At 36.0% G+C, this 21682-nt stretch overlaps 5 protein-coding genes across 5 annotated transcripts; 1 reads left to right on the plus strand and 4 right to left on the minus strand.

The window, feature by feature from the left end:
- Window positions 1–3049: 3049 nt before the first annotated feature.
- On the minus strand, window positions 3050–9229 carry LOC149673496 (uncharacterized). The gene is made up of 17 exons (XM_089840001.1): window positions 9148–9229; window positions 9039–9092; window positions 8743–8916; window positions 8511–8662; window positions 8073–8165; window positions 7772–8011; window positions 7625–7709; window positions 6721–6876; window positions 6506–6654; window positions 6342–6434; window positions 6046–6282; window positions 5023–5032; window positions 4365–4535; window positions 3957–4105; window positions 3810–3902; window positions 3493–3738; window positions 3050–3207 (listed from the first exon to the last, which is right to left on the minus strand). The coding sequence occupies exons 1-17, from the start codon at window positions 9227–9229 to the stop codon at window positions 3100–3102; spliced, it is 2292 nt and encodes a 763-aa protein (XP_089696127.1). The 3' UTR covers window positions 3050–3099.
- A 5714-nt stretch (window positions 9230–14943) lies between these two features.
- Window positions 14944–16621, minus strand: LOC149673497 (uncharacterized). The gene is made up of 3 exons (XM_089840002.1): window positions 16110–16621; window positions 15578–15823; window positions 14944–15394 (listed from the first exon to the last, which is right to left on the minus strand). The coding sequence occupies exons 1-3, from the start codon at window positions 16619–16621 to the stop codon at window positions 14944–14946; spliced, it is 1209 nt and encodes a 402-aa protein (XP_089696128.1).
- Window positions 16238–18910, plus strand: LOC149673498 (uncharacterized). Its single transcript, XM_089839058.1, has 3 exons — window positions 16238–17958; window positions 18042–18254; window positions 18571–18910. Exons 1-3 carry the CDS (start codon window positions 17919–17921, stop codon window positions 18801–18803), a joined length of 486 nt encoding a protein of 161 aa, XP_089695184.1. The 5' UTR covers window positions 16238–17918; the 3' UTR covers window positions 18804–18910.
- A 17-nt stretch (window positions 18911–18927) lies between these two features.
- Window positions 18928–20392, minus strand: LOC149673499 (cytochrome P450 4V2-like). The gene is made up of 6 exons (XM_089840005.1): window positions 20129–20392; window positions 19819–20001; window positions 19695–19761; window positions 19254–19433; window positions 19084–19186; window positions 18928–18994 (listed from the first exon to the last, which is right to left on the minus strand). Exons 1-6 carry the CDS (start codon window positions 20276–20278, stop codon window positions 18928–18930), a joined length of 750 nt encoding a protein of 249 aa, XP_089696131.1. The 5' UTR covers window positions 20279–20392.
- On the minus strand, window positions 20287–21575 carry LOC149673500 (cytochrome P450 4V2-like). The gene is made up of 7 exons (XM_089840006.1): window positions 21377–21575; window positions 21152–21264; window positions 21003–21091; window positions 20747–20943; window positions 20592–20664; window positions 20409–20535; window positions 20287–20304 (listed from the first exon to the last, which is right to left on the minus strand). The coding sequence occupies exons 1-7, from the start codon at window positions 21573–21575 to the stop codon at window positions 20287–20289; spliced, it is 816 nt and encodes a 271-aa protein (XP_089696132.1).
- Window positions 21576–21682: the final 107 nt, after the last annotated feature.

Raw genomic sequence — 21682 nt, forward strand, 5'->3', positions numbered from 1 at the left:
CGTCATACGATTTTAATGCACGCCCCCCAAATATTCGTCACTACATTTAATTAATTAATTTAAGTTAAGGATCTCCTCATTTTCATTGCAAATTCTTATTGAATATTTTAAAAAGTGAGCCGACGTGTTGAACCAAAAAGTGTCCAACACGTCTTCTACGCGCGTGTTTCAGTGAGAGCTATAAATCATCGCGAGTGCTTGCAAGGTTTTAAAATTTGTTTACCGGCGTAGGAAAAATCAGCTGATCCTGGTAAAGAGTAATTTTCAAGCATTCGTATTTTCGGAAAAGAAAAATGGACAGTTCAATATTAGTGTTGGAATGGTTATTTGTCGCTTAGTTGGGTTGTTGTGTTAAAAAGTTTTTAAGGGTAATCCTTGGATTCTTAGAAAGGGAAATCGTTGGGATAACTAGGAAGGGGATAATAGCATAATAGGGTACTAAAGAAGGGTAAAAGTCGGTTTATTAGAAAAGGGAATCGTTGGGATAGCTATAGGAAGGGAATAATCGGGTACTAAAAGAAAGGTAAAAGTCGGTTTATTAGAAAAGGGAATCGTTGGGATAGCTATAGGAAGGGAATAATCGGGTACTAAAAGAAAGGTAAAAGTCAGTTTATTAGGAAAGGAAATCGTTGAGATAACTAAGACGGGGATAATAGGGTACTAAAAGAGGGGTTGAAGTCGGTTTATTGGAAAAGGGAATCGTTGGGATAGCTATAGGAAGGGGATAATAGGGTACTAAGAGAAAGGTAAAAGTAAGTTTATTAGAAAAGGAAATCGTTGAGATAACTAAGAAGGGAATAATCGGGTACTAAAAGAGGGGTTGAAGTCGGTTTATTAGAAAAGGGAATCGTTGGGATAGCTATTGGAAGGGGATAATAGGGTACTTTGGAAATGTAAAATTCTGTTAATTAGAAACTGAAATTATTTTGCTATTAAGGAGAGAAATTTTTGAATAGGTCCGAGATAAATAAAAATTTTAAAAAGTCAGAAAATTATTTTGGCCTATGTAATCGTGTGTGCGATTAAGTGAACTCTGGTAAAAACCTAGAACTGGTGAAAGCTAATGGGAAAAAATAGTCGGGGATAATGTGGTAACGAGGATTTTCATTACAAAAATTGTCCGGTCTTGGCTGCGACGAAACGGCAAAGTTTTAACTTACGACCACATTGGAATTGCGTTTGAACAAGCAAGGCGACGACAGCGAGCGAGAAACTTCCTGGCAACATGATGTAGAAAGAGTTTTCCGAAAAACTTTCGAGAATATGCTCTTGTTACGGCGATTCATCTCTTTATATATATTTTTCATAAGTAAAGAATTAAACGTCGGACCAATAGAAAAATTCCCAATGTTGCCTTTGTACTGGTCGTCGACATTCATTCGCCAGTTAGTTGCTAAGGCAGTCTTTCGATGCGCGAACGTTGAAGATTCTAGGTTCGGTCTGTACTGTCCGTAGATGTGTGTCGCGAAAACTCGACATATTACTTTTGAAATGTTAAGGTTTATCTCCGAGGCCAAGGCCTTGTTATTTTAGACAAATAGTCTAACAACTGTTAAAGAACCGATTTTATAAAACACACTTTCCACGATTGAGCGGCTATGGTACCAAGTTCAACCTTTACCGTCAATTGCGAAATTCAAAACATATGGCTTTAGAATGTAGGCCAAGGCAAAATAGTTCACGAGTACAACTGATAGAGAGTTGGGTTTCCAAAACAGTCTTTCATTTCGCACTTCGCTAAGGTACCGGATTGAGAATTTCGTGTCCATTGCGAAATTCTAAACATGTGACTTTTGACGTTAGTTAAAACACTTCATTTTCGTGTGAAAATTATAGTTTTAAGCCTGAAGGCAAAGCAAAGGCATTGTAGGCCAAGGCTCAATAGAGTGTACATTTGATGGAGAGTTTGGTTTCCATAGCAGTCTTTCGTTTCGCACTGCTCTAACGTACTGGATTGAACATTAAGGGTCCATTGCGAAATTCTAAACATGTGGCTTTTGACGTTCAAAACACTTCAATAGACATTATAGTTTTAATCCTGAAACCAAGGCCTAGCTATTGTAGGCCAAGGTCCAATAAGTCACGTGTACAACTGAAAGAGAGTCGGTTTCGCCATGCAGTCTTTTGTTTCAAACGCTGCTATGGTACCAGGTTCAGTCTTTACCAGTTGTGTAGCCATTTTCTCAACGTATCTAGGCGGATTTTGAGGGAAGAGCTAGTCTTTGTGTATGACGAATTTAGCTTCGCGAATAATTTATCTTGAATCTAGCTTCCACACCAGATCTCGCGTTGCTTACGGGCTTTGTCCAAGCTATTCTTTACCTGTATTACAATTACCTATTATTTGACTTCAAGAGAAAGAATGCGTAATTTATCAAAATCAAAGGTGATGTTAACGGTTTTAAACGACTAAACTCCCACATGCAAGAAATTTCGCAATAAACAGTAAAGGTTGGGCCTGTACCTAAGCCGCGTGTAAAACTAAACAGTGTTTTGAAAAAGCCATTATATCAGAAGTATATGAAACTCCACGAATGCATACGGCTAATAGAAAAAAATTGTGCCCCCTTGTATTCCATGTTAATATCCAAGCGGGTTTTGTGGGTCGAGCTAGAGTACTTTCCATCTCGCGTTATAATTCTGACGTTTTTCTAATTCTAACTGTGGTGTCATTGGATGGTAGCAACGCGAGTTCCTGAGCACGCGATGTAGATAGGTATAAATCGTCATAGATAATGATTAGTCTAGCTCTTTCAAAAAAATCCGCCTAGATACGTTGAAAAAATGGCTACGCAATGATTCCTAGTACCTGTATGCATTCCTGTTATAATAGCTTGGCGGAACATCTGTCTTTTTGAAAGAGGGTTTTGGGTTTTTACCGTTCTCTGAAGTACGTCTAGATTTTCTCCGGGTTATAGGATAGACTTTAGTGAAATTTAAACGTAATATGAATTTTATGAATTTTATTAAATAATTTAAACCTTATTTTGCGTGTATAAATTAAACAAAATATTTGTCAGGGTTTCAAAAGTTAGTATTATTATGCCAGAATTTCATTTAGAATAAATTAACTAATTCAATTATTGTTTAAAGAGGAATTTAGCTTGGGACGTAAAAAATGGGTCTGCTATTTAGATTTTGAACTGGTCTAACATTTCCCGACATTGGTTCGCCTTCTTCGTTCTTCAGAATTGCAAATTTCTTTAACTGAAATAATAAAAAATTATTTTAATTTTAATTATTTGGACATTTTGAAAATATCTCCTCATGCTTAAATAATAATTATATAAAAATATTATATCTAATTATAAAATTGTTATTTGGCGTAAATAATAATTAAACTAAGTATGATTAAAACTAATTAAGCGAAATACTATATATCTATATAAGTGAAAGTTATAACTGACTAGTAATCAACGCCATAAATGTTTGGATTTTAGCAAAGGTTTTAGTTATATTCTCCAATTTTTAAAATTATATTTTGAATGGTACCTGCGCACTAGATATTCTTAAAGGCTGATTATTGATCACCCAGATGACCGCTTGGTTACAATTTGGGGTTGTTAGTGACCCCGAATACGTGTAGTAGTCAAACCCACTGTCGATTCTGGGTAACAACTTCGATAAGTAAATAGGACCCTTAATGGAAGTTGTTTGTCCAAAATTTTGTACATTCACAAGATTGTCCGTTATCAAAGTTAGTGGGCTGGAACTGTACATGGTGCTTCTGTCGTCAACCTAAAATACGAAATGTTTAATACAAATTAACGAGTTAGGCTTAGCATTAGTTATTTATATTTTTTTCTTACCAATCCTATGACGCCAATTACTAAAATGCCATCTTTATTTTGTATAGCGGTTGCCATGTCCCGGTATTTAAGATTAAGGTGGACAAAGTGAATCTAAAAGTAATTTGGTTATAACACAGTTGTCCTCCGTTAAAACATTGTCCATACCTCTAAGGCGTATTGTTGTCCGTTGACTTTGTGCTCGGAACCATCATTGGTCCCTTTTCCAAAGTGAAAGTGAAACTGTTGCAACTTGAACTTATCGATGCCGGCTGGTCCACCAGTAATTACAATTGACTCTTGGAATGACCCTTGAACTATGTCACGGATTAGTACAGAACAATAAAACTTGAAATAAATCATTGAGAACATATCTAGTGGAGTAGATACTTAGTCCAATTAAAAACATTTATGATTGACCGCTGGTAAAAACCGAATTACTAGGATCACCTTACTTAGTCCAATTAAAAACATTTATGATTGACCGCTGGTAAAAACCGAATTACTAAGATCACCTTCTCAGTCTTAAGCTTCTACTCCAGTTACTATATATTCTCTCTGTGGATCGTAACATACCTGTATGCCCATTGTTAGTTAGTGTTAATGTCGATATTGGTTTCTGAACGTACTCTGTCAAGTTCAATATCTTCATGTACTGATTTCTGACTAACCTATCATCGATGTTAATGGGTGATTGCGAAATACCATCGCAGTATTTCTGGAATAATTGTGGCCAATCGAGTACGTCTATAAAATACGTCATAATTATTTAAGAGTTCTAGAATCAAGTCTTTACGTTTTTTTAAATCGTAAAAGGGTAACCACGGATCAAGGAAATAAGGAGAAGTAAACTTAAAAATAGACCAAGAGAAAGATCAGGGAATTCGTTTTAGTTTAAGAAAACACACCAACCTTTGTAAGAAAACTCCGTTTCTAGATTAAAATTTAAGAATAACTAATATTATTTAACATTTTAATTAATTTTTAAGTCACTCTGAATTTGAATAACAACTTACGGCAAGTTACTTCTTGGTTTAAAGGGAAAACAGCTACGATACCTAACCCAAAGAGTAACTGTAACATGACTTCGTTGTAGTGTTTGTTTGTTTGAAATGAAGAGGCTCCTAGCACGGAATAACTAGTTCTAACTTGTATGAGTGTAATTATATAGATAGTTGGAGTTTCAGAAAATACGATTTATTTTATAAATCTTTTGGATTGCGAAATGACTTACCTGTCATTTTCTGTAGGGAAATTCAAATTTTCGCGAAACGAGAGAAATGTACTTTTGATTAACATACATGTGTTATTTCCAAGGACATCGTCACGTAGATTCAAAAATGTAAATCACGTGTACTGTATGATTCAAGCGTCGTTGGTTGGTATAACCCACAATCGAGAGGTAAAATACTTAGAATGATGTACTAGTGTCTGGTGTGTTAACTTTGGTTTAGTTTATTTTTCTAAAGTTGGGTTCGGTTCAGTGGGAGAGGTTGTAGACGTTTAGCCCAAACGTTTGACCCTGTAAGGTCAGAAGGGGTACCGTCCCACGCGATCACCGTACCCAAATAAAATAGTAGTATGACCTTAAACACAATTTTTTAGGCCTAATTTAACTTAGGTTTAAGCTTAGCCAATCTTTCTTGAAGAAAATGAAGTTCCCCTAATTCCTGACTTCAAATGAGTTCAACTACTGACTTGCCCCTCTCCCAAAGAAATATGATTACGAAAAAAAAGTGACAAAATTTTGGAATTTATGTGATATTCAGATGTCACTGTCTCAAATTAATAGACTTATATTAACACCTTTTTGATTTTTAATTTATCGTTATATAACGATTATTCAAACTGTATATTAAAGGCGACATATTGAACGACCATCAATTACATATTGTTATAAAGAACGTCTTACGTGTACAATAAAGACTCTGATAATCAGGTCACCGTTAAAACCATTAATACCCTGAACTTAATTGCAATAAACAAATAATGAAAATGTGAGAATATCAAAAAAAGATTGGCAGGTTTGGATGGCTTAAGGACTTATGTAAAAAACATTTCGTCCGTTTAGAGGTTGAAGTGGTCTGTTGTTTCCAACCATTGGTTCGTCGAATTGGTTCTTCAAGATCAACAATCTTTTATACTAATTTAGTAAAAATAAATTAATTTTATCTTTGTTTACCAAATTTAAATTTAAATAACCTTCCCAGTCTACTACCTCACTTGTTGTTTACTAATTCACTTTGTATTTACTTACCTCGTGATAAGAAAATGGAAATCCTGGACGGTGTACGATCCAAGCGACACCTTCGTTGCAATTTGGGACAGTTGTCGATCCGTAATAAAAAAAATAGTCGAAAGCGTCCACATATGGAATTAAAGTTGATAAGTTAATGGGACCCATAACGGTACTTGTCTCTTCGTAGTATTGTATACGACGCAAATTACGCGTCAAGAAAGACAGTGGACCATTACAGGTTGCATTATCGTCTATCTAAAGTAGCAGTTGTCGTAAGAGTTTTGAAATAAACACGCGTCATTGTAGACTCTTACATATCCAATGACCGCCAGTATTAGAACACCATTTTGTTTTCCACTGGCTTCCCCAAAATCAGAGTACTTAGTGTTAAGGTGGATGAAATGAATCTATAATAATTGTCTTAATTATTTACTAATAATTTAACAAAATAGCTTCAACCAAATGGTCAATGAATTACCTCAAGGGGGTAACGAAATCCATCGATGGTATGTTCGGAACCGTGGTCAGTTCCTCGACCAAAGTGTATATCAAATCCAAGTAACCTGAATTTATTGGAGCCAAGTGGACCACCCGAAATAATAATCGATTCTTGAAATTCCACTTCAACTATACGCGTAATATATTGATTCATTATTTAGGTTTAATTGCTAACTTAATTTTAATTTCATTTACCCGTATGCCCCGTGTTTGTCAATGTTACTTTTGATAATGGTTTTTGGTACTCGGTCAAATCCAGTTTTGATGCCTTCTTATTCACTGCTGACCGCAAATCGATGTTAATGGGTGATTGGCGAGATCCGTAGCAACTCTCGGGCCAATTATTTATATCTTAAAAAACAAATACGTCATCATCTTACAAGTATACGATAAACATCCAAGCACTGCTTAGTGTTTCGTGTCTAGAGAGACTGGGTACTCTTACTGGTTAACAGTAACATTAAAAGACCCCCGGGTAACGCCGGACGTACCTTACAGAGTGGAATTTTAGTTTCAAAATTTAGATAAGAATTTTACCTTTATAGGAATATTCAAGTTCTGTTGGTTCCAAGACATGAAAACCAAAATAAAAAAAAATCGACAAAGTTTTAAATATTATAATTAAGTTTATAATAAAACTTACGGCAACATTTTATATGGGTTATGTAAGAAAACAAGGAGAATGCAAAAACTTGTAGCAGCATATTGACTAAGAGAGCTTATCTGCTAACGTGTCCTTCTTTGACGTTACGGGCTTTATATGCGTGCGTTTAAAATTAGCTCTAAATTAACTGCGGGAAATTTATATCAATTGATATTTTAAAAACTTTATTTATTGTTATAGCATATTCAAACGTCATAAAATAACTTAAATTTTTATATTTTATTTTATTATATTAATTGTTAAGGTTTATTTACAGTTATAATACGATTACACTTTGCGCCCTTGAAAGGACCAAAAATCGGCTAGAATAAGAGATTTTAAGTCCATTTCTCGGTTGTTATCTTCAAAAGATATAGGCATAATATATATATAAATAAATTAGAATTAATTATAATAATTATAATTAAATCCAATCTCCATTAACGTAACCAATACGTCGTCTCTTCATGGGTTGAGTTGGCCTGATGTTTCCAGCCACTGGTTTCCCCTCAAAATTCAGTAGTTTTCGAAATTGTTCGATCTTAATTAGTTATAGTTTATTTAATTAATTTAATTAGACAGTGGTTTTTTACTCTTCATTACCTGTGAGTTAGTTATGGGTAATGCGTAAGCACTAACAACCCAAGTGACAACTTGGTTGCATTTTGGTGTAGTCAAGGATCCACTGTAAGTCCAATATGACAATTCCTCGACTTCGTCAATAGGAAGTAAATCTACGAAACGTATTGGTTCATTTGATTCAACCGATGACGGTGTCTGAACACAGTTCAAGTATCGCGTGACGAAGTTCAAACAGGTTGGATCGGCGTACAGTTCGTCCACCTTAAAACGAACCTTGGTAGGTTAGGTTATCTTCATCTAAACGTCACCAAGGAAGTCATACCTTCGCTAATATGGCGATGACCAGTAAACCGTCAGTTTTATTTAAGGCGTCGGACATGGACTCGTACTTGTCGTTTTTGTGAATCAGATGAATCTATTCAAACAAATATCTTAGTAATGTTGCTTGGTATCAAGGGGGGGGGGGACACTGGTCCCCGGGCGCAAGGCTTGTTGGGGACGCATTGAGTTAACCTATTCCCCCTAGCTAACCTTTGATGTTCCGTTTTTTGGCCGCTTAAGGGGGCGCATAATAACGGGGACACTGGCCCGCGGGTGCAAGGCTTGTTGGGGACGCATAGAGTAACCTTTGATGTTCCGTTTTTTGGCCACTTAAGGGGGACCCATAACAACTCGGCCCCCGGGTGCAAAAATTTCTTAATCCGGCCCTGGTTGGTATATTTTTCCCCTTTCCGTTAGATCAATTTGCCTTTGATCATACCTCCATATCGAATGCTTGACCATCGATAGTATGTTCCGATCCTTGCCCGTTAACGTTTCCAAAATGAAAATGACATTGACGTAAATGGTATGTTGACCTCCCCATTGGGCCTCCACTTATCGCGATGATGTGATCGTTGAACGTAATGGCAACTGTAATACAAATCATTTTTATCTTTTAAAAATTATTACGATCAATCCTACCCTATTAAGATGTACCAATTATATTTTACCGGAATGTCCGTTATTGGTAATAGTGGCTTTGTGTATGACCTTATGATATTCACTCAGATCCAAGTTGTTACGGTAAAATAGAGGGACCATTCGACTACTCGAGGTAACGATGTTAATTGGTGACTGTTGGGAACCGTTGCATTGTGGGTACATTTTTGGCCAATTATATTTCTCTAGAGTAATTAGGTTTTAAGAGAGAGATTAGAGTTTTTTATCGATTCAAATATCTCCAACGTTAATTTGTACGCGGGTTATTCTCCATTAAACACAATCGAATAGCTTTCATTCTAATTACCTTCGTAGGATGGTCCACCTCGTTTAAATGAGGGAAAATTTTCAATATTAGCATCTAGAATAATTAAATTTAATCATCATTAATTTAAAGTTAAATATCAAGTACGTACCTGATTTTGTCTTGGTTTGATTGCCATTAATTGCCGTTAGAATAACAGAAATTATTATCAGAGTTGTTGTTAAGAGAGTCATTTTGAAAGTAAATACAGTTTTTTTATGATTGTACGATTATGGTAGTATTTTGCATGTGTCACTGTTATTTTGGGGTAAAGGGGTAAAATGGACCGGATCTAAATATAGAACAGGGTCGTATTATAGTTGATGTTCATTTCGAATTAAGTATTATAATTTTTTACTAATCAAATTTGACCTTATCATTTTTATCGAGGTTGAACAACAGAGTCAACTACAGAGTACGTTGACCGGACTAGGAATTAGGCCGGGAAGTATTTTTCAATACCAAAGGCAAATGAAAATAACGGAAAGTGACGTGCCCAGTATGTTTTACGATACTCCCCAAGTCTTGATTTATTTCTCTCTAGTTACAATAAGCTTCTTTAATGTGAAAAAGGGGATAGGCAATCCTCAGTGTCGATACATACAAGGGGGCTGAAAGGCTATAGCCGTCGGTTTTCCCGCGTTTTCGAAATATTTTACTTCAACCTCTTTTGGTCTCAGAGGCAATCGCGTGATTGTCCCGTACTCTCTGCTCTACTTACACACAGCGTAACTTTCTGTTACCTCTATCAGAAGTGAGATGAGACTAGAAGTGAAGGGCTCAAGCATTGGTAGTAGATCCTGGCACTAGTGAACAAATTTGAGAGAGAGAAAAAAATTGGTCGAGTTCCAAAAACATTTCCTACCCCCTTCCCCTCAACGTAAAGCCGCGAAACACGGACGCGGGTGCTTGAATCTAGTTCGGCCGTCTACCACCGCGAGCGTCTCACGTTTTGGAGGGGAAATTCTGAAACCGCCACCAGAGGGCCAACCGTTGGTGTGTTATCAAGAATATTCACTTTCGCCGAGTGAAGAATTTGGTTAGCTCAGTACTTCTGGTCTCATCTCACTTCTGCCTCTATTCATCTTCGATAAAACACACTACACGTAAATTATTGACATATATTTATTTTGGATAATTATACAACAAACAAAGAAATAAGTTAATTTTTAAATAATTTAAGAATTACATAGGAAATTATTCAGTAGTTTTGGTTACTGGATCACTTGGACTTGGTGTTATGTCCGTAGCGCTTGTAGTACTCGTGCTAGTCGTAGTGGTTGGTGATGTAGTAATCGGTGTAGAGGTTGTAGGGCTAGCCGAGACGTCCGATAAGGGTGTAGTTGATGTAGTAGAAGACGTGTCAGTAGAGGGCGCCAGGTTGGATGTAACTGGAGTAGGGTCTGGTTGGGGAGCTGGTAGGGGATTCGGATCAGGTTGTTGGACTGGTTGTACTTGCTGTTGGACTGGTTGTACTTGCTGTTGGACTGGTTGTACTTGCTGTTGGACTGGTTGCACTTGTTGTGGGACCGGTTGTACTGGTTGGTCCATACTTTCCACGACAGTCTGTTTGACGTTGTTTATACCTAGGTAAACTCCTCTCTGGACGCCATTCATCAAATCTTGAATTTTCATTTCGGTCAAGTTAATCTGCTCAGTTGGTCTACCGTCAACGTCAGCTTTAGCCATTGAGCCCCGTAGGATGACTGTCTTACGAAGGGCCTTGGCTCCCTCTTTAAGTCCCCTAAAAACCAATCCTGTTAAGCCTAATTCAAATTAAATGTAAGTGTTAGGCCATACTTTTGTCTTAAGGATTTCAACTTTAATAAGTTCTTGTTAGAGGCTTTTAAGGCTTGGTCATCCTTTCCGGAATGACTGCTTCTTTTCAAAGCCATTGCTATGAAAAATATAGGCATTTAGGTATATAGTAGATTCGACATTGGCTTGTAACACATGTCGTCATTTAATTAAAAATACCGGAAGTTACCCGGAAGTAAAAGGAGGTACAACGCCGGAACGCGCACCTTCACGTAGATCACCTGACCAATTTATTACAAAACGTATCCCGTCCTTTTTACTAAAATATCGACTGATTTCCCTAATGTTTTCAAGCTAAACATGATATAATCCACCTAGATTGAATCTAAACATGATTTGACTGTATAAATAATATTCTAACATGAATATAAACATAATTTCCTTGTCTGAGCATTGTAAATTGATTCCTAACATGTTTTATTCCATGTTAAACCATTTATTTTCGATAGAAACATGATAGATTCCATCTAAACACGATATTTTTCATCTAAACATTACATTTTCTTTATGAACGTTTTTTACTTATAAACATGTTTTTTCCGTAAACATGAATTTTTAAGTCAACACTTAATTTATTTTATCTAGCCATGCTAAAAATATTTTAAACTGAACCTCAAGTCTTAATTTGATATAAACATTCTAAACAAAATTTAATCCACTTAAATTAAATTAAATTAAATTTAATTGTAATTAACCTTAATTATAACCTTGTTATATAACTAACACACGTTACTTCTACAACGATGTTTTTATTTTTTCCTAAAATTTACTTAAAATTAAGAAAATAGAATGAATTACTTACCATATAATACGAAGCAAGAGACCACCAATAAAACTAAAGCTAACTTAGTCATTTTTAACTAAATTTACCGATGTACGAAATATGAAATAGCACTTTCAACTGAACCGACTTCCGTCTCGTATTAAAAATGAAGCGAAATGTACTTTACTTATCACGGCAGAACGTGATAGTCGGAAGTAGGTGAAATTGATTGTTTCATTTCCGCTCAAAGCCATAAAATTCATTGAACTCACCTGCAATGTACGTCTAAAACGTTTCCAACTAAAAGTGGGATAAATATTTGCCGATAATTATTTTTTTTACAAATATTTGATCGATTTATGTTAAGCCTTATTTACTCGAGCTCTGTTTGACGTAGGGTCAAATATTTTGTATGGTTAATTGAATGGAGGACAATTAGGGCTATCATACTATCAATGGATTTTCTTGGGAAAAATGTGATAAATTAGAGTAGGGGTTTATTTTCGCCCCCGTATCTACACTTGATGATTTTTTTCCCCAAATAGTTAGTGTCGGACTCGTTGGATGGAGGATAATTAGGGCTATCATTTTCTTAAGGAATTTTCGTGAAAAATGTTTGTTAAATTCGAGTTATGATCTCTTAAAATGTGTCAATAGTATTCGACCCCCTTAACCGGTGCAATGAGTTTGTACTTGTAAATAAGCGCAAATCGGAACTTTCTTATCAATTAATTGATTTTACTGTCGCTATCGAGGTGACCTAGATGTCATACACAGTAAACGTGGTGACCGAAAAAACACCGTGAATGACGAGATACGGTAAAATTAGTCTTAACTATCCCAGGGTATTATTTTGAAATTTCTTCATGAGGTCAGGGTTCATTTGAATAATTAAAAATACGTAAGTGATCACTACCCCCAGGTAAGACAAGAAGAAACTTTTCGTAATAACGAAGCATCCACCGACAGTCACTCCTTGAGGGTCAGAGTTCATTTGGTGTAAGAGAATGTTCAACTCTCCGAAGACTTCGCAAGGGATATCTTTATAGAAAATGGTCAACTCGGCCACGTATTGTTTGCATTTGGACATCTTCTCTGGTATTTTCGAACTGACGTAGGACACGATTACAATCCATATAAGAGATTGACCATAGATGACGAAATACATGCAAATATTGGCAGGGCTTATGCGTGAGAAATTTTTGATCATTTCTGTCGTGAATTGACAGGTGCCAATTAAACAGACGCCGTACCACAGAAAGAATATGGTTGAAAACATCTTGTTACTAAATGGATAAAAAAATCATTGGTTAGTTTATGTTTACAGATAACAAAGCAAAATATACAGAACATGCCCAAAGAATAGTATATACTGGTCCTCTTTAGAATTACAAGGTGAACGATTTATTATATAAAGGAGCTTTTTAGGTTTTCAAAATATATAATAACGGTATGCACTAGCCAGCGATTAAGATTAACGTTCTAGTGTGTCAAAGTCATTAATTTTAAATTTTACCTTAATGCAACAAAGTTCTTGATCGCTCTGATCTTTTTCCTACAATCCGTGATATCATCACGTGATATGCGCGCTTCCAAGACGCATCCCTGTGATTCAGCTTCGTTGACCTGTTTGTATATTTGAGTTTTGGTCTCTTCCAGGAACATGATGATAGTTCTGCAGTTGAAGACGTATCCGACTTGGATTACCATACTGCAACCCACGGTACCCAATGTGTACAGAACCATATCCGTTGCGATCATTCTAGTGGTTTAGGAGTTGGTAATTAGGATTGAGACGGACAGAACGCTATCATTTGTTAAATTACTAGAGTTCTGATTGTTGTAACCCAGAGAATTTAGTATCATTGGAAAGAAAAAAACGTAGGGCTATTACAGACTAAAAGGATTTTCCCGCGTCTCTTACCTGATCCCGCGTAATTACTAATGCATCTTAAGAAAGTTACAAAGTTGGGTCATCTCATACCCAAATGATTTACCCGTATCTCTTATAAAAACAGGATTACAAGACTCCGAGCAAGAGGGGTGGTGAGAACGCTATCTTATTTAGGAAGTTAATTTACCTTTTTTTTAGTGTGTCATCCAAGGCGGTGACATTACATTTCCCCAAACATATTGTCTCTATCCAAGAATCCCTTTCTGATTCATAAACATCAAAGTTTGAAGCAATCAAAACTATTAACGCTGACAAGATCCATCCACCAAAACCGCAAAGAACTTGGCGTTTCACATTGGGTGCTTCTTTAGTCATGACCTCATGCTGGCAATATTTGACGTAATTAGTTAACCCTTTGTCAAACTTGTTAAAGTTCTGGTTATTGATTAACCAAAAGACGCTCGAAGTAGTTGCTGATAAACACGTGGCGAATTTGGTCACAAATGACCAGTCGATTTCGCCCAACCGGTAAAAGTGGTAGATGACCATGAACATGAAGAATTGTTGGTAGAGGTAGCAGAAGAAACTAGTGGTACCAAAGGCTACCATTAGAAGAAGTCGAATGTACTTGGACGTACTAAACTTTTGCAAGAAAAATGTGTCTTGTGGTAAAGAAAACTCGGTGAAAAGCGAGCCGTTGTCCATTTGCTTGTTCATGGTGCTAGATTTTGAATCGTATGTCGATTTTTTAAGGTATTTGAGGTCTTGGGTGCGAGCAGTTAAGTAATATCGAACTGGAAGTACTTGATTCATTTTGGTTTTAATTGCAAAGCAAATTTGATCATACCCTTACTTTTTCAACACCATTTTCTCTCTTATCAGGTTTAACATTATGAATTAATGCGGGTTACCTTACTCTAGAACGTTAAGTGCGGTTGAACAAGGGCTTACAGATTACCACCTGGACATAATTGATATATTACGTTTATTACTTTGTTGATAAGCTTAATTATTAAGGATGTTAGGCCAGATTGGTTTAAAGTGGGTCGACTGTTATCTGGCAACACTGAACACTCATCTTTGAGAATTTTAAGCACTATTCAAGGGATTTGTCATTATCCTTTAATTTGCCAAGTCTTATTTACTCGAGCCGTGACCTAAGTATTTAGTACCATTGGGTAGACGACAATTAGAATATAGTTTCGCGGAAAATTTTGTAAATCTTGCGTTATGATCTCCCACAATGTGTCAACAGTTTTCGACTCCCCCCCCTTAACCGGTGCATTATGCTTGTACTAGTAAGTAAGTGCAAATAGGAGCTTTCATTTCAATAACTTTATTTTATTGTACGAGGTGACCTAGATGTCATACACTGTAAACGCGGTGACCGAATAAATATCGTGATTGACGAGATACGGTAGAATTAGTCTTAACTATCCCACTGTTTTATTTTTAAATTTCTCCATAAGGTCAGGGTTCATTTGAATGACCAAAAATACGTAAGTGATCACTACCCCCAGGTAAGATATGAAACAACTTTTTGTAACAAGGAAACATCCACCGACAGTCACCCCTTTAGGGTCAGAGTTCATTTGGTGTAAGAGAATGTTCAACTCTCCGAAGACTTCGCACGGGATATCTTTATAGAAAATGGTCAACTCTTCCACGTGTTGTTTGCATTTGGACATTTTCTCTGGTATTTTCGAACTGACGTAGGACACGATTACAATCCATATAACTGCTTGACCATAGATGACGAAGTACATGCAATAATTGGCGGGGCTTATGTGTGAGACATTGTTGATCATTACTAACGTGAATTGACAGATGCCAATTATACAGACGCCGTACCACATGAAGAATATAGTAGAAAACATCTTGTTGCTAAATGGATGAAAAAATCGCCGGTTAGATTATGTTTAAAGATACCATGGATCTTATAAAGCCAATAGGGGATGGGACAACTGGGTGGTTTCTTACATATCAAAATATATAATAACGGTATGCACTAGCCAGCGATTAAGATTAACGTTCTAGTGTGTCAAAGTCATTAATTTTAAATTTTACCTTAATGAAACAAAGTTCTTGATTGCTCTGATCTTTTTTCTACAATTCGTGATATCATTACGTGATATGGGCACTTCCACGACGCATCCCTGTGATTCGGCTTCGTTGACCTGTTTGTATATTTGAGTTTTGGTCTCTTCCAGGAACATGATGATAGTTTTGCAGTTGAAGACGTATCCGACTTGGACTACCATACTGCAACCCACGGTACCCAATGTGTACAGAACCATATCCGTTGCGCTAATCCTAGTGGTTTAGACGTTGCTTATTACTATTGGGATGGAGAGAACGCTATTGCTTAATTACAAGTATTTAGCATCGTTGGAAAGAAAAAAAAAGCTAGGCAAACTAAAAGTATTTCCCGCATCTCTTACCTAATTCTGAGTAATTACTAATTGCATCTTTAGAAAGTGAGTGAGTTGGGCCATCTCATACCCAAAGAATTTACCCTTATGTCTTACAGAAACAGAGTTACAAGACTCCAAGCATGAGGGGCGGAGAGTACACTGTCTTATTTAGGAAATTAATTTACCTTCTTTTTAGAGTGTCGTCCAAGGCGGTGGCATTACATTTGCCAAAACATAATGTCTCTATCCAAGAATCCGTTTTTGGTTCGTGAACTTCAAAGTTCGAAGCAACCAAAACGAATAACGCTGACAAGATCCATCCACCAAAACCGCATAGAACTTGGCGTTTCACATTGGGTGCTTCTTTAGTCATGACCTCATGCTGGCAAAATTTAGCGCATTTGGTTAACCCTTTTTCAAACTTATTAAAGTTCTGGTTATTAATTAACCAAAAGACGCTCGAAGTAGTTGCTGTTAAGCACGTGGCGAATTTGGTCGTAAATGACCAGTCGATATCGCCCAACCGGTAAAAGTGGTAGATGGCCATGAAAATGAAGACTTGTTGGTAGAGGTAGCAGAAGAGAAAGGTGGTACCAAAGGCAGCTACTAGAAGAAGCCGAATGTACTTGGACGTACTAAACATTTGGAAGAAAAATGTATCTTGTGGTAAAGAAAACTTCGTGCAAAGCTTGTCCATCTTGCTATATTTTGAATCGTACACGTCGGTTTTTTAAGGTTTTTGAGGTCTTGGGTGCGAATAGTAATATGAAACTGGAAGTACTTGATTCATTTTGGTTTTAATTGCAAAGCAAATTTGTTCATACCCTTACTTTTTCAACACCATTTTCTTTCTTATCAGGTTTCACATTATGAATTAATAAGGGTTACCTTATACTCTAGAACGTTAAGCGCGATTGAACCACGGTTTACTGATTACCACCTGGACATAATGGATATATTATGTTCATAACTTTGTTGATAAGCTTAATTATTGAGGGTGTTAGGCCAGATTGGTTTAAAGTGGGTCGACTGTTAATGAGACTGGCAACACTGAACACCTTTTTCAGGCTATGTTTTTGAGAAATGTAACCCTTCTTGTTTGTTTTGGGAAGTAGAACACCGATGTAGTTTTGTTGCCTTTAAAGCAACGAAAACAAAATCATAAATGTCACGCAACATACCCTTGGAATCTGTTGTTGACTTACCCAGAACCTTCTAATTAACTATAACTAGTCCAGACCCTATTATGTTATTGACGTCAATGGTTCTACAACAATACCTTGAAGCTCATAAATGAGGACGTGAGTTGGATCAATATAGATAGTGCGTTCAATTATGGTTTGTGAGGTACCCATTACGAGTCGAACCATATATAAATAATATGCCTTGTAAATTCGCGTTTCTCTAGGTCTAAGGTAACCACTACAAAGCACTAAGGTAGATTTTTATTATAAATTCAATAATATACTTATATGAGAATTTGTTTATTTATGATCGCTATAGAAAAATCTATGCTTTATTTTGTTTATGAAATCATGGACTTCATAATTATATAGAGGAACAGAAAAGAAGTAAATTGCAACTCGATCGTATTCAGCGACCTCAGGGGAATACATAAATTTTATTTATTCCTCCCCTAAGGGGACGCCTTCCTTTAAACCCTGATCTCTTTGAAATCAGTTTCAAGTGACCTTGCTATACCAGAGAAATACAGATCCTAATCCGTCCCCGCGCGCCTAGGTTTAAACATTAAGTTCTGAAATTAATTTTAAAAAGATTACATTGAATCTTAATCTCTTGCGTGGTCGGGTATCCCGTGGAATATTTTTATATCGACAAAGATTACCTGTCCCCTAGTGGTTTTATAAGACCCATGAAAAAATCGAGTATTTTATTGGTCGCTTAGCAACGGGTTCGTTTTGATTGTAAACATAATACTGTTACGATTGGAGCTGTTTGGCGAACGGACGTTGTTTAGGGTTTAGGTTATCTTAATGCCAAAACCTCAATGTGTTATCATAGACAATAGCAAAAGTAAGTGTTCTAACGCAACATCTATAGAACCTAAGACCATTATGGTAGAACTGTCTAATTCTGGTATTTATTTTGATACCAAGTTCCTAAAGTGGCTGCCAGTGAACGACCCGTATTCCCACCGAGAAAACGTTCGATTCCAAACGGATTTGACTTTGATTTTGACGAGGTTTGGTGGAACAGGTTGAAAAATCGACCGGCAGGAAGCAGTAACGATATGAAAGATCCCTTGAACAGAATAGTCCCTTCGCAGTACTATTCTCGTCATTTACAACCAACTACCTCAACTTCGGGAGGTGTGTGACGATAAATTGGATAACGCGGTTCTTCTATCAAATACAAATAGAAGTAACAGATAGTGAGGAGTTCTTGGTGGGCGGTAGTATTTACGACGTACACCCAGGTCTTGATTTTTTTCTCTCTCGCTTCTTTGGTCTACCTGTCGTCTCTCTAATTTAATATTACCTTATACCATTTTTAATTTTTCTAAAAGACGAAAATATAATTTGAGGCTTGAAGGTAGTAATTGATTTTCGTTGACTCACTATCCGTTATACCTATTTGTCTTTAGTTCTACCATGCAGGGGTTAATTGACAGTGAAATTTATTTAGATGGCATTAATGAACCCGGACCATCCGGCATTAAGACAACTAAACCGAAATTACCCAATCAACCGGAAGCTTGGACGGATACCAACACTTGGTCCGTGGACCAACAATCAATTAGTTCTCGGTATGGTGGACGACTGTCCAGAGAGTCGCAACCAATCAGAAGCGATCGTTTATCGAATGTCCGAGATACTATCTCTAAAACGTCGTTGGGTAGTGACAATTTTGACTTTTAAATGATTTTCGTTGAAAGAGTTGTGTTCAAAATCCCAGTATCTTCCACGTTAACCCTAAATTGATGTAAGTGATGTCGTTGTACTCATAAAGAATGTAGTTTGAATTAACTGATGTCGTTTATTGTTAAGGCTGATTATCTATAACCCTTTTGATGTAGAACCAAGTATTTAGTATCGTTAAATAGAAGACACTTTAATTTATTGATCAAAGTTTAAGTACAATTAAAATCGCCTAGTTAAATTATAACGTAGTTCTTTATGCGGTTTGGCCGTTACTGACCAATCGATGTGAATATATTCATTTGGTTCCGTACACTTAATCTCGAATCGTCTAAACAGAGTTGCCAAAATGGTTACCAAACTCTTCTCCGCGAATGCTTTTCCTTCAAAAGTTAAGAACGGTTGCATTTAACCTTAGCCAAAAACGTCTCAGTAACACTTAACACTTACCAATGCAACTTCTGGGACCAGCTGAGAATGGAACGTAACAATAAGGATGTCTGTCTTTGCTGTTTTCGGGCAAAAACCTTTCTGGCATAAACTCATCCGGTTTCTCAAAGTATTTAGGGTTACGATGCAAAGACCAAACGTCTACGGCCACCTCAGAATTCTTAAGAACCTTAAAATCACCTGAAATACATGAAAACGTTAACTATTGCCATGAATATTCTCAATCCTGTATAGGGAGTAGAAACGGCGTGATGTCTTGTCAATCCAAAACATTTACCATGGTATGCACGAGCAATTTGATAGTTACAATTCTAGTATATCAAGGTCATTGCACTGTTTAAAGCTAGGCAAGTGCGGTGACGTAAAAATTAGTATCTCTAGTTTTTCTGGTACTTGAAGGTTATTCCAAATTTCAAAACTATCTATCACTGTTTAACTTACCTAATGAGAGGTCTTCTCGAAGCACTCTAGCAAATATTGACAATGGATTGTGAAGTCGTAGAGATTCCTAAAAGTTAGCGTTGATTAGGTGATAATTACTTACAAATTAAGACCATTTAAATACCTTTAAAACGCACTGTAAATACTTCAATTGTGAAATATCATAATTTGAAACTTCGGGGACGTTTTCGTCATTGATTTTTCCCAGAGCGGTGTCTATTTCTTGATGAATTTTACCTTGAACTTTTGGATGAGTGCTTATCAAGTGTATTGTCCACGATAGCGACACTGCTGATGTATCAAAACCCTAATATTCAACGAATTATTAGAAAAAATTAACCCTATAGCTCTATGCTCCATCTCTCTATCTGTTAGTAACGTTACCGTTTGAATATTATCAATGGCAAATAGGAAAATACGGAAAGTGATCTTACCGCAACAATCATTGATGTTATTTCATGATAAATGTCGTTGTCGCTGAAAACCTCAGGATTTCTCCGCTGTTCTCTTATTAAAAGGTCAACTAAGGTCGTGTTAGTCTCATCAGGTGATTCAAAATACTCCCCTGCCTCGATTTGCGTCATTTCTTCCTTCAAAATCGTTTTTCTTTCTCGTAACAACTTTAAAATTAATTTATTTTTAATTGAGAAAGTAGAAGAAATGCATAAAGATGGTTTTTGTTTGTCTTAAATAGTAAATTAAAAAAGTAATTACATTTCCGATGAAGGTCTTAAGTTTAAAAATTTGTTTGTTGGTCTCAATTCCAATTGGACTGTTGTTGAATATAGTGTCATATTGCATCCAAATATGAATCAAACTGTGTCCCCACGCCTCTTGTAAGCTAAACGACCGTGTTATTTATTTTTACAAACCCTTCAACTTATTATGGCAACTTACAATTGAATTGAGTGGAATAGATCACATTGCGAAGATATATCGTCAGATCCTAATTTCACTCCCATAATGGCGTCTGATATTTAATTAACGAAACCAATCAAACGTAAGTTAATTAGCTATGGGGAAATAAATACCATGAACTTATGATTACTAACCTATTATAATTTGAAATGCGCAAAGTTTTAAATGCTTTCCTAACAAAATAGAACTTGATTCTTTTTCAGTTAGAGACATCAATTCATTCTCTAAAATGTTGGATTGTCTGGCCATGATCTTTTGATATCGTTCAAGATTTTTCACGTGAAACATGTGGATTATAGCTTTACGCCGCATCTTATATTTTTCGTCTCCTCTAATTAATTTAATTAGCATAATTAATAATATATATATATGTTAATTAAATTGACTTACTCATTCGTCAGTAGACCCAATCCTAAAAGTTTTGTGGAAAATTTGTAAAGGGTAGATTTTTTAAGTTCGTCTTTGTTTGATAGTAAAACCTAGGAAATTAATGAAGCTGACCTTTGTTCTGATTTTTATTAAAGAAACCAGTATTTTACCTTAACTTTATCGGCGCAACTTAAAGCAACAACTGAAGATAAACCGAGTTTTACCAGAAATATACCTTCGTTTTGAAATATTTTGGCCATCCCAAATATTATATAAGATAGGGCTAAATCAAATAATATTTAAAATAATTGCCCAAATTGGCTCTTTAGTGAATATTGGAGTATTATGTTAAAAAGCTGTTGTAGCCAAAAATATTGAAAAAAACTCTAACTTACAAGTCATAAATGGTAAGCCATTTCTTAACTGTAAAAAATTCAAATGTCCCAGAGGAAACACACCACGCATTTGCGGTAAATGTTGCGAATTTTTATTGGCAATTTTGCAGCGATAATATAGTATTATTAAACAACATAATCCAACGGTAACGAAACTTAGAAGCAATATTGCGATCACCGTTAAAGTAAAAATTGACATGTTAAACCACTGTCAGTGTTTAAACTAAATATTATAGTTTTTCTCCTAAAACTTTATACTCCAATTTTCATTGACATTGATCCAATCTTTATAATAAAGTATCAAAT

This window comes from Phalangium opilio, unplaced genomic scaffold (genome assembly GCF_054372755.1).
Source record: "Phalangium opilio isolate 3A_F unplaced genomic scaffold, DU_Popi_V2 ptg000048l_1, whole genome shotgun sequence".
NCBI lineage: Eukaryota > Metazoa > Arthropoda > Arachnida > Opiliones > Phalangiidae > Phalangium > Phalangium opilio.

Bases quoted from the DNA above. Each gene is read 5' to 3' on its own strand.
- LOC149673497 (XM_089840002.1), bottom strand. From the start codon at position 16,621: ATGGACAAGCTTTGCACGAAGTTTTCTTTACCACAAGATACATTTTTC. The intron at 15,824-16,109 runs GTAAATTAATTT...CTAAACCACTAG, and splicing joins GACGACACTCTAAAAAGAAG to GATTAGCGCAACGGATATGG. The intron at 15,395-15,577 runs GTAAAATTTAAA...TCATCCATTTAG, and splicing joins AAGAACTTTGTTTCATTAAG to CAACAAGATGTTTTCTACTA.
- LOC149673499 (XM_089840005.1), bottom strand. From the start codon at position 20,278: ATGACGCAAATCGAGGCAGGGGAGTATTTTGAATCACCTGATGAGACT. The intron at 19,762-19,818 runs GTATTTAAATGG...GCTAACTTTTAG, and splicing joins ATTTACAGTGCGTTTTAAAG to GAATCTCTACGACTTCACAA. The intron at 18,995-19,083 runs GTCAGTAACGGC...AATAAATTAAAG, and splicing joins GAATATATTCACATCGATTG to TGTCTTCTATTTAACGATAC.
- LOC149673496 (XM_089840001.1), bottom strand. From the start codon at position 9,229: ATGACTCTCTTAACAACAACTCTGATAATAATTTCTGTTATTCTAACG. The intron at 8,012-8,072 runs GTATGACTTCCT...GTTCGTTTTAAG, and splicing joins TCATCGCCATATTAGCGAAG to GTGGACGAACTGTACGCCGA. The intron at 3,208-3,492 runs GTACCATTCAAA...TTATTATTTCAG, and splicing joins TAAGAATATCTAGTGCGCAG to TTAAAGAAATTTGCAATTCT.
- LOC149673500 (XM_089840006.1), bottom strand. From the start codon at position 21,575: ATGTCAATTTTTACTTTAACGGTGATCGCAATATTGCTTCTAAGTTTC. The intron at 20,665-20,746 runs GTTAGTAATCAT...ATTAAATATCAG, and splicing joins CGCATTTCAAATTATAATAG to ACGCCATTATGGGAGTGAAA. The intron at 20,536-20,591 runs GTAAGTTGCCAT...ACGGTCGTTTAG, and splicing joins CTATTCCACTCAATTCAATT to CTTACAAGAGGCGTGGGGAC.
- LOC149673498 (XM_089839058.1), top strand. From the start codon at position 17,919: ATGCCAAAACCTCAATGTGTTATCATAGACAATAGCAAAA. The intron at 17,959-18,041 runs GTAAGTGTTCTA...TTTGATACCAAG, and splicing joins TATCATAGACAATAGCAAAA to TTCCTAAAGTGGCTGCCAGT. The intron at 18,255-18,570 runs GTGTGTGACGAT...AAATTTATTTAG, and splicing joins AACTACCTCAACTTCGGGAG to ATGGCATTAATGAACCCGGA.